The 11,698-nt window shown below is 40.5% G+C and overlaps 1 protein-coding gene across 1 annotated transcript; it reads right to left on the minus strand.

Annotated features, from left to right (window-relative positions):
- Positions 1–2,694: 2,694 nt before the first annotated feature.
- otomp (otolith matrix protein) lies at positions 2,695–9,492 on the minus strand. The gene is made up of 9 exons (XM_030719386.1): positions 9,277–9,492; positions 8,956–9,092; positions 8,613–8,715; positions 8,286–8,471; positions 7,039–7,213; positions 6,233–6,300; positions 4,571–4,755; positions 4,139–4,310; positions 2,695–3,912 (listed from the first exon to the last, which is right to left on the minus strand). The coding sequence occupies exons 1-9, from the start codon at positions 9,365–9,367 to the stop codon at positions 3,902–3,904; spliced, it is 1,128 nt and encodes a 375-aa protein (XP_030575246.1). The 5' UTR covers positions 9,368–9,492; the 3' UTR covers positions 2,695–3,901.
- Positions 9,493–11,698: the final 2,206 nt, after the last annotated feature.

Below are 11,698 nucleotides of genomic sequence, written 5' to 3' on the forward strand. Positions count from 1 at the left end.
ACAAGTGGTTCCTGGAGGTTGCTGGCTATTGTTAGGTGAAACCGGTCGCAAAGAAGGTCCTGTAGCAAAAAAAAATTCCTTATGATTGCTTTGGTCACAATCATGTCTGTAAACACTCACTAACAACTAGTCCAGTGATAGAAAAACTTGAAAAAGTGTGACGCAAACTGGGACTGGAAAATGCTCACCTTCAAAATAAAAGCTGTGCCTCAGCACTGCAGCAAACATTTTTCAAAAGGTGCAACTTTTACTTTGAAGGCAAACAGTCTTCGTTCCCAGTTTGTGCTGGAGTTTTCAGTTTCAGTAAGAGTAGCTTGTCAGTGTTTGTTGACAAATCTGCTTGCAATCAAAGTAATTGCAAGAAGGTGTTTTTTTTTGCCAATCAGAATATTTTATCCTCATGATTGGTGCCAGTGGTTACTTACTGTTCTCTATCCCTGTATGAATTGTGCATTGGCAATTGATTTCCCCATGACAGCTAGCAACCTTCAGCAATCATTCACCAACCAGGGAATACATATTTTTCTGTCTTGAACGGTGGTTGCCAGATGGTCATGGGCTGGTCTCCAGGCCTGTGTGTCTGGGGCTTATTCACTACATTATCAACACGATTATCACACATTCAAAATGTTGGATAAGTGAATGTTACATGGTGAGTGCTCATGAGTCTGCAAAACCTCAATAGAGACCTCTTAATAGGCCTCTATTGTAGTATATAGGCTTCTTTGTAGTGAAGTGTTTAAAACAATGACATCTGCCCCCTGCAGCCATTGTTTGTGCTTGCTATGTGTTCTTTTCTAACCTTTGATATTGTTTTTCTCCATTGTTGCTCCCTTTCCTGTTCAAGCCAGCTTTTCACACCAATCATGACTCAGCCTACACATAGCATCATCACTGTCTGGCCACCTGCTGCTGGCCTTTTTGGAGGACTGCACAAAAGAACTTCTAAATAGTCCACTTCTGGTTACACAGGGTTCCTTGCTGGATAATGAATTTAGCCCTATTTAGCTGTACCCTCAAAATATACATTTCAAGAGGTGAATACTTTTCTTCAGTTTTAGTAATGTTTGTCATTATTGTTTGGAAACCAATGTTTTTATTTCAGTTTACAAAACTAGAATAAAATTTGGCTTTTGTCATCTAGAATCATTTTAGTCTGCCTGACCCCCATCACTCCTACTCATTGATGGCTACCTTGTGAGGACCTTCCGCTGCACCCTTATCTGGTTTGCAGATGATTTCCATACAATAAGATTAATGGGAAGTGAAATGATCCCTCTAGATTTGCTCTGGATACATGCAAGTACATGCATGCAGCCTCTGTATAGGTATTATTTCCACAATCCCTCTCTCTGCGTGATCAAAGACCCACGCAAAGCCAAAGCGAGACCATAAATCCAGCAAAAGTTTCACTTGTGATGGCAAAGCAATGTAGACACACCAGTGCACAAGTATAAATGCAAACAACTGTGTTATGCTTTGGTATAAGTGCAAAAAACTTAGTCATTTAGAAATTATCACTTTCCAACACTTGCACTGACAGGTTCCCCTCTCTTTCATACCCACACTCAAGTTTCAGAGGACTTGAATTGAATTAGTTGTTTTTATGTGTGCATCACAGGAAAATGGGCAGCAAGAGAGCTGAGGATTGAGAGTGAGTGCAGCACTTTGCTGCAATGCAGTTCAATATACAATAGCTGGTCACTGATAAATGGTACTGCTTCATCACAAACATGGGTATTCTCTAAGCCACTGATGTTTCAAATCAGGTAACTGTGCCAGTAGGCACATTTAGCTCACCCTGAATGGAGCTCTCTTTGCACATGAGGACCACCTATGAGGATAGTGTGTCTCTGATTCACCTGTCCACCTGGGAGCTGCTTCTCTTTACCTTAGTGAGCACCTGAGTCTCTGTGCTTTTCTACTTGTCTTCATCCTAATTCCTTCTTTTGTTTGTTTGTTTTTTTTTTTTTTTCCAAATGACTGAGAAGGAATAAAGTGACTATTTTTGAGTAAATTTGTATGCAAGAGGTAGACTGAGAGTGTGTGATGGAGCAAAAGAGATGATATCAAACCTAATTCATTTCCACACAGATATCATATAGCTGTTTCGGGATAATTAGAAGTCAGCGTGAAAAAGAAGACGCTTTATCATCATTCATTTAATTGGCTGAAAAAAAAGAAGGTTTGCAGCACTACACATACACAAAGAGAAGAGTATTTACATCAAGCCTCTTTTAAGCCTGTTGGACAACAATAGCAACAAACAGCACTAGTAATACAAGCCAGAGTTGAAGTAATACAACAGAAACACACATGACCAACTATTAAAAAAAAAAAAAAAGTCTGCCACCATGCAATTCCAAATGTCTGTGAATAATCTGTTGTACCAATGCTAACTCTGTGGACTCTTCATGCATGACGAGGTCTAAAGACCACAGTTTGATGAGGAGAACTTTATCCGGCTTATCAGTTGATTGCCAAGCTCAGTGGTGCACTCTGTGAAATAACATGAGGTGGAAATGAGGTGAAAAGCCCACAATTACAGTACACGATTCAGTAGGTCAAGTAAGGCTTATAAACTGGTTGTGTCTCTTTAATTTTAGTGCCTTTTAAATGTCAAGAAAAGTGCTGTTTTTTGTTTGTTTGTTTTTTCACAGAACATTTCTGTAGTAATACTCTTCTTCTTGATGATGTTTTTTGTTTTTTAATAAGATTAAATATAGAACTGACTAACTTAGCCCCAGGCTTGAACACCCTCCTGTTAGTAACTCTTACCTCCTATCATTATCATCATCTCACTACTGGTCACAATGCTAAAGTATAAATGAGACATTATGGGAAAAAAAATGTCATTTTAATGTGAATAAAGATAGGAGTGGGAGAGACATTGAAGGGTTTTGAGAGAGCAAATTTTGGAGGAATCTGGGTGATGCAAATGTTGTCACAGATGAGGAAATAATTGTTTAAGACTCACTGAAGGGTCATTGAAGGCAACCCAAGCCTTAGTACCCCCCCTTTCCTAATTGTATGGTGTTAAAATACACTGTGAGCTGGCACAGCCCAGACCACCATACCAGACGTGAGAAAGCAGTGATCCAAAGTAGTAAGCTATACAAGCCATGGGAAAGCAGCAATCCTATAAACACTAACACACATAAACATACACCCACATGCACATATGCACACACACACACACACATACAGTATAATATGCCAGAGCGCCAATTAGGGCATTAATGGCTGTGGGAAAACAGTGTGTACTCTCTGTCTCTCTCTCTCTCTCTCCCTCACACACACACATACACACATACAGTAACTGAGACTTCTAAGCACAAAGTTAATAGCACCCAGTTGTTCAGTGCCAGAGACAGACCCTGTGGGAGGAGGTGAAAGGGTGGTACTGAAGCTAGACTAATGAAACAAGCCAAGAAGGATGCAGTTTCCCAACAAATATACAGGGCTGGAACAGTTACCAGGACTTTTTTGATATGTGTTAATCAGACACAACAAAAGCACCACAACAGTCATTAACTTCTTTTCTAGGCTATCGTTGTCTATTTCTGTCCCATCCCTTTAAATTCTACACTTTTCCCCCCAGTATCCTTTAAAAACATGCTCAATTTTAGGGAAGTTTTAAAAAAGTTTTAACAGGCAACTAGCCACTCTTTAACCTTGTCATAACCTGCCAGCCAGCATATTAGAAGACATAAAAAGCTGGAGGAGGGCAAGGATATAATAATAAAGATAGGGTGGTGAAATGCAGGAATAAAAAAACCATAAAAAGCAAAGCAAAAAGAAGAAAAGATGGTGAGATGGGGGACACAGATGGCAGGGAGGGAGGATGGAGACAGTGGGATGGAGTGGAAGATGATGTGCTGGATGTCTTCCTCCTCTTCCATCAGCAGAAGCCTGTTGGTGGGAGAGTGCAATAATGAGAACAGCTGCAGTTGATATGCTCACACACACACACACACACACACACACACACACACACACACACACACACACACACACACACACACACACACACACACAAAACACTCCTCCAGCCACTTAGCCACCCACTCTTCATCAGCAAATCTACATAAACACATTTTTTGCACATAGGCAAATAGGCACACGTCATCACTCTTACCCTCACACTCGAAGGCCTGCAGCATGGTGGTATAAGTGGGGCCCAGCCAAGAGGTGTAGCTACCTAGAACTCTCTGCAGGTGGTGGGTGGCATCACTGAACAGCAGATCGGATTGGCCATAGCCTGCTGAGCTGAACAGGTTGAAGCCCTCAGTGGCGTTGCCAAACACATTCTGCAGGCGAGAGGAAATGTGTGACTGCACTAAATGCATGACTGCATCCATGGATGTATGTTGACATACGTTCTGTGTACATCTGTGTCTTTGAGATTGTGTGTAAATGCAGGCCGGGGGATCAGCATGGGACATATAAAGATGACAGTTTAGCAGATACCTGTGTAATGATATGCACAGATCAATGACACAGACTCCACAGATCCAAAACATGCATGCACGTGCGCGCGCACACAAATACAATTTATGTCCACACCCACCTGTAAGCGTTCCAGGTATTTCCAGACACGGCACTTGTCCTCCATGCGCACCACCACAGCATTTGCAGGGACTGCGGCGAGGTGGCATCGTTCGTACTCATCCAGACCGGCATCAGTTCCATCAGGACACAGCAGCTTCAGGTCCTCCACTTCCAAATCCAGGGCCCAGGACTCCTGGTTCTTACCTAGGCAGGAGAGGAGTGGATATGTCAGCTGTGATAGATACAGGAGACTGTGATTTTGGAAAATCCTTGTATTTGATTTCCCTCCCAGTGTTACAGGAGACAAATGAAACCACTCTTTTATTGTCTGTTAAATAAATAACCCTATATAGCTCAGCTTGCATTAAGACTAACATCAGCTAGCCTGACCATCAAAAGGTAATAAAATCCACATTCCAACATCTCTAAAGGCCAATAACGGACATGTTATGTCTTCTCTTTTTAATGGTGCATGTGGTTTTACTGTGATTTAGAGGAACTACTGTATTTCTTGGCCATCTGTAGATAAATCTTGGGTCTTCATCATGATAAGATTCTAGTAAGTGCAACTAAGTAAGAAGTAGTTCTGCATATAATTATTCTTAGCCTTTATGCTAAGTTAAGCTAACTAAAAGCTGGAACTTGCTTCACATTCACTGACCTTATCTAAAAACCGCATCACTTTGAGACAGTTTGAAAGCTGTGGTAAAGGTAGTTGCATTACCAGTCAGTGAGTGCTTAGTCCATATATAACTATTCCTCATATATTAAACAAATTATTTACATCAACGGAGAAACGAAGTTGCCTGGCATCTTGTAAAAACTAATGTATTTTTTGATTGTCTGTATGCATTCATTTGTTTATGATGACGCATTTATCAAACAGTGCACTCCAGATTTATGACTAATTTACTGTGTCAACATTAAATGATGAATATTTTATATGTTTTTGACAGATCTGGTCGGTCCCTTGAGAATTTTAAAGGGGAAACCAAATCCCGTTTAACAAAGCAAACAATTTTGTGAAAAGGGTAAACCACCTTGAAGCCTACAGTGTTTCCAGACAACAGCCCATACCTTCTGTGTTTTCTTGACCTCTGTTAATTGGTCTGACTCTGGACATTTCTGAACCATATGATAAAGCATGCTTCGTTAAGCAGCTACAGTCTTTGTGGAGCTGGCGTTGAACTGCTCCTTCTCAGTTGAACCAGCAGAGCCTGTGTAGCGTGACGGCGATAATGATCGCCATTAATTTTGGATGTTGCCCAAAGCAGAGGAGCAGATGCAGCAAACAGAGAATTAGGGCACTTCATTGCAGGACAAAATGTCTGCAACTCTGTGGCTGTCCTATGTGTATGGGTGTCTGTGTGTGTGTGTGTGAGATCTGTTTCTTCTCCTTTCGCTATCTTATCTCCTCTTGTGTTCAGATTGCTTACATATCTCTCTGTCTCATATTCCCACATATCATCTACTGTACCATCATAATTACAGTGCAGTCTGTTCATTGTATTCCACATTCTGTAAAATACACAAGTGCATTGTGAAACACTGACATCCTGTGTCTTGACGGGGAATAGCACCTTCTGCTAGTTCCAAGTAATCTAATCATGAATCAAGAAATTATAAAATTATATCATCATATAACCACGACCACCAAATGAATGATATTTTACACACTGACCATCCAAATTGTCAAAGATTGTCGTGTGTTTCACAAAAGCCACGTCGCCGAGGTTCTCAGCCACACACCTGAAAGAAAATACACAAATAGCCAGGCACATTTGGTCAATGAATAGATTGAAATATGAATGAAGTCAGCACCATTGTGTGTGTGTGTGTGTGTATGTGTGAGAGTGTAACTGTAACAGATTCTGGAGACCATAAGTAAACTCCCTCTGCTACTTGCTGTGGCACTTTAAGAAATCACCCCCTGTAGTTCTTTTGTTCACATCTGAAGTACTTGCAGTACTGTGCAAAACATTGTTCTACACAGCACTACTGCACAGCACAAACAGTATTATAATTTTATATTCCTACATAGTTCCAAGTTTATATATATATATATATATATACATACACACACACACACACACACACACACACACACACACACACACACACACACACACACACACACACACACAACATTTGTAATAACATATGCAACAAAATTACAGAACTGTCAGATCTATTCTTTTCTGTTCTCTTATTTTCTGTTTTAATGAGTGCAGTTTATGTGTGTATGATAATTATATTTTATGTGTGCGATTTTACATGTGTATTTTATATGTGTCATTCATCACTGTTTTATTATCTTGCAATGCCTTCAGATAAGGCAACTCTGATTACTCACTATTTTTCCTTTATGGAGGAATTATGCTGGAATAGACATAAAGTGTGTGAGACACAAAGGTATCAGTCATAATGTTTACTCCATCGCTGGGTGCTCTTAGCGTATTATTTCGCATGTTATTAATGTCAGTGTACCTTAGAGCTCCCGACTCTCCGTAATGCCGCTCTCTGAGGTTGTTGGCGCAGATGTGCCTGTCGTTCTCATCTCCTATACAAGCCTCGCAGAGGTTCTTTGGATTGTTGCCTCTGGGATCGTGCTGGGGATCCTTAACGCCTGGCACGCAGCTGTAGCCGAAGAAGTTCCCTACCACTGGCAATAAAAACAGAACAATCAGAGACACCAAAGAACACCTATAAACTCTTCTGCACTTAAAAGGGACCTTTCATGCTTTTTTTTTCTATACACGCACACTGTTACATGGTCAGCATACGGCATATGCCATAGGTCAGCTCGGGCTTCATACTGCTCTAAACTCTTGGATTAGTATGATATAATTGAGAGGGGATCTCCTTATTGTGGTCATCTTAAGCATACGCCACTGTGAGCACAGAAGATCTGTCAGACAGGATGGGCTGCACCAAGGCTGTGTAAGATTAAATAAGAACTACTTTGAACTGTGAATCATGCACAGCTACTCAATTCCAAGATTTACGAGAGTTCAAGAATAAAAATTTGGAACTAGAAATGAGCATAAAAGGTCCCCTGCAAGGTAGATAACTCAGGTCCTTTTTTTTTGCATCCTTCAACTGTTGAATTTTTAAAATACTAGTTTATTATTATCATAAAAGTGTAGAAGTCTAATTTTTCTTCTTTTTGTGCTATTTAGGTTTATATATTTTTAACTGGTCGGTCAGACCAACTTGGATTTTTTTCTGTCTGCCAAAATTCTGAGATTCCAACCTTTAAAATTAACCCTCTTGAGTGGTTGTGACTTCAGATGCAAGTTATGTTCAACCAAAAATGTATTTTTGCTTCACAGACTTTTATTTTCAGTCTAGTCTCTAATATCATAATTTTATATAGAAAGAAGAACATACTGAATACTTGATTTGCCTTCTAACAGAGGTTGGGACCCATATGTCAGAGAACCACAGTAAACTGTAAGAAGCAGCATTTTTTTTTTCTGTGTTTATCTTCCCTTCTGATTTTTCATTGTGTACTTGGTTTCATCCTCTTATCCATCTCACATTTACAGTAAGAAGCACTGTTCTGTGACTGTCTCCTCTCCTCTCACCTCCAGTCTGCTTCATTTCTTCGCCACTTTGTTCCCCTTCACTGCTTTCCCACTCGTTCCCCCTTCCTCTGAATGTTCCATATATCTTCCACCGAAACACATCCACACTTATATCACCCCTGCTTCCTCTGTCCAACCCAGTCTCACCTCTTGGGAAGTTGCACTGCTCTCCTACACTGATTTGGGACGTGTTGACCAGGTAGCCAATGGGAACAGTCCACCCCACTGTGGTACGAATGCCAGGGTGACAGGAGCTGCGCTCATGCATCTCTAGCAGGGAGAGGTCAGATGAGGAGCGACGTGCCATTGCCACCACATAGTAGCTGATACCATCTACCCGGAAAGACCAAAAAAAGGAAAAAACAAAGGGGATCAATTTTCAGATTTGTGCACATGGTATCTTCATGACATAAGCTGCTGAGTGTTCAGTGCCTTCCTGTGTAACTTGCTGTAGAGCTCAAATATGTGACTTACCTACAGCATTGTAGGACTCTCCTGCAGCAAGCTCCAGGCCATGGCAGAAACCAGCAGCATAGATGTCATCTGCAAATATGGAGGCTGCATCTGCCGTCCCATTCTGAGCAAAATATACATTCATATTTTTATGTATGTCTTGCAGATACTTAAAGGTAAGAAAAAAAAACAGCTTTTTTTGTATGAATTGCTGCAGTGTTTCAACTGCCATGTATCTGACAGAGATGATATCATTAATCATTCAGCCTATCACAATGAATCATATTCTTAGCAACTTGACTAATTAATGAAAAGTAAGACAGATTTTTTTTTGTGAGGCAGACTGGAAAATCCTCTTTCCCACCTTGATTTTTTCTATACAGTCCCTGGTGTTTAGGCCACGGACACACTGCAAACTTCCTTTTATATTCCGGGCTGTAGCATTTCGGGCCAAATCCAAACATTTCTGCTCCTCAGCATCAGACAACACACACCAGGAGACTGTACAAAAACAGAGGGAACAGGTTGGAAATTACATACGTGCAAACTTTGAACAATTGCACTCAAATTCCACAATGCAAGCGGTTCTCCTACTAAACCATCCCTGTAAACATGCAAACAGGCAAGATTTGGTCATTGACTTATTTAGCATTACTCTGACTAACCAATAGTCTTAAATTGTTACCTGTAGATTTTTGATTGGAGAGACATCTGACAGACAGGAGAGGCAGAAAAAGGAGGAAAGCTGAAAGCAGTCTTCTCTCTGGACACTTCATGTCAGCTTCGGTTTGAAACCTGCTTGAGACTAACTCTCTAAATCAGCAGAGATGAAGATCAGGTGGAATACATTAAAAAAAAAAGTCACTTTTGCACCCTCCCTCTCTTATTACTTGGTCTTGAGACAGCGAGAAGGGGTAAAAGGTAGGAGAAGGAGACAGGTAGGCTGTCTGTAGAAGAAAACATCACATTATTCCTCTTTCCCCGCCTCTTAAGTTGAAGTCCTAGTAGATAATCCTTCCTCCATCTCATGACAGCAGTATAGCATTTCCCCCTCTAATTATCCACTGAGAATTATCCCCGGTGGAGGAGAGGATAGTGGTAGACACATGCAGGCTTGGAGCAGTTCAGGTCACCTGGCACAGAGTGTCGACCGGGGGTCTTTAATTAAAGAAAGCTGTGGACAATGTGTCTCTGTGCTGGAGCTCTGTTCCTGGAGAATAGATACTGGCTGGGTCTTGCTCTGACTTACTGGAGACTAAAGCCTCAGGTAAGCAGGAACAAACAGCACTGGCCATTGTTCATGGTCAACAGACCCAGTGGAGGGAAAACGTATTGGATTCTTGATACAATTCTCCTTTTTGCGCTCTCTGCACACACACACACACACACACGCACGCATGCATACACATACATACACACACATACTCACAAACTCACTGCCATCTTTCTTAACAGCCACTGCGCCAATCAATAATTAAAGAAGTGTTTAAAGGTGAAAAGTAAAATTAATATATTATTGAATCCACCCTTTAGTTGCAGTGTTATGCAATATCAGATCAGCATGAGCGCTCAGGACATGAAGTGTCATATTGGCAGCTTTTTAGGGAGAGGAAGTCTGAGAGATCTGATCTTCTGCACACTTCAGTGAAGAGACAGGGAGCACAGAAGGACTTTTCAAGTCTAGCACTCATGTGGAGTTTTGAGAAATTAGTAAGAGGAAACAGGGTTTTCCCAAAAGAACCAGTGTAGATGAGCTTCTGAGCTCCCAGATCTTTACCGTTTAATCAGTTGGTTAAATTTATGTCATTTGATTACATAAATTTGTGCACTCTGCTGGTTTTCTCTTTTTGTTAATTTATTTACCGTGACCAGCATCACTGTAAATGCATCATTCCTTGAACAAGTAACCAAAAAACCAAAAACAAAACAACACTCCCTCCACCACCGCCATCACCACCAACTGTAAAAAGCTGCACAGTGGTTGAAGATGTTATGAAAACCCAAACTAAAGGCAAGAAATTACTGAGTCAAGTTCAATGCCAGCTGATACCTGTGGCAAATCCTATACAGGGCATGGTATTTATGTTGCTTCAGCCTCCATACAATTGCTGCTGCCTCTGCAAGTTGCTTTGCAACCCACTTCCATGCCAGCTCCTCCATTCATATTACTTAATTTCATGTTTGTTGTCTGTGCTGTTCCATGAGGGAGTCTTGCTGCTATTCTTTCTGCCTTTGGCTTTCCATATCATAGCCAGGTTGCCAAAATAATTACCAGACATGGAATAACATTTGCATTTTAGTAATTTGGGGTTCAATCTCTTGCTCAAAAACACTTCAGGAGGAACCAGGTATTAAATGTGACCAAAGACTAACCTGCTCTGGACTCACTGCAGAATTGAAAAAATAAAACAAATAAAATAATACAAACATCTCATATTATATTACAGGAGACAGATGTCTTAAAACTGAATTAATCTCTAATGATGTTTAGATATGTGACCCACTTCCATACTAAAGAAGCTAGACATGACCTCATTGTAGTCTGTCACTTGGAATAAATAGTCAGCAGATCATTTGACAACTGGTTCATAATTCAAAGAGATACTCATATAAATTTAGTAAGTGCAAACTTTCTATGCGGTTTTCCCAGAAAATAACAGTGGCCATTGCTGTCATGTGAGGATCACCCACTTTTATCAAATAAAATAATCACCAAGTGATTCATAATCATTGTTGGGAGTTATTACACAAATTTCTTAAATGATGAACAAATATTGCAATGTGTTCTCATGTCTGAATAGTTACTGTTCATAATGCTAATAATTACTCTGTCTCGTTTCTAAATGTCTGTGCAGCTGTATCTGTGTTAATGGTGAGAAAGTCTCCCCCGTACAGACCAAACTGTAAAGGAAACTGTAAGATTCTTCTGAGCTAAAATTACAGGAGAGTTCATAACTTCTCCCCCGAGGTTGTTGCTGTGAGTCATAGCTTGTATTTGGAAAGGCTGTGCTCTGACACTAGTCCTCTACTAAGTCTAAATTTAGTCTACTCAACTGAGACATAAATAGATATTTGCTGGCGTCTTGAACTTGATAGTTTTGAAATCC

The sequence above is a fragment of the Archocentrus centrarchus genome, chromosome 22 (assembly GCF_007364275.1).
Source record: "Archocentrus centrarchus isolate MPI-CPG fArcCen1 chromosome 22, fArcCen1, whole genome shotgun sequence".
In the NCBI taxonomy this organism is placed as follows: Eukaryota; Metazoa; Chordata; class Actinopteri; order Cichliformes; family Cichlidae; genus Archocentrus; species Archocentrus centrarchus.

Excerpts from the sequence above, each read along its gene's own strand:
- otomp (XM_030719386.1), bottom strand. The coding sequence starts at position 9,367 with ATGAAGTGTCCAGAGAGAAGACTGCTTTCAGCTTTCCTCCTTTTTCTG. Across the intron at positions 9,093-9,276 it reads CTCCAATCAAAAATCTACAG|TCTCCTGGTGTGTGTTGTCT; the intron begins GTAACAATTTAA and ends GTTTTTGTACAG. Across the intron at positions 8,472-8,612 it reads AGAGTCCTACAATGCTGTAG|ATGGTATCAGCTACTATGTG; the intron begins GTAAGTCACATA and ends CTTTCCGGGTAG.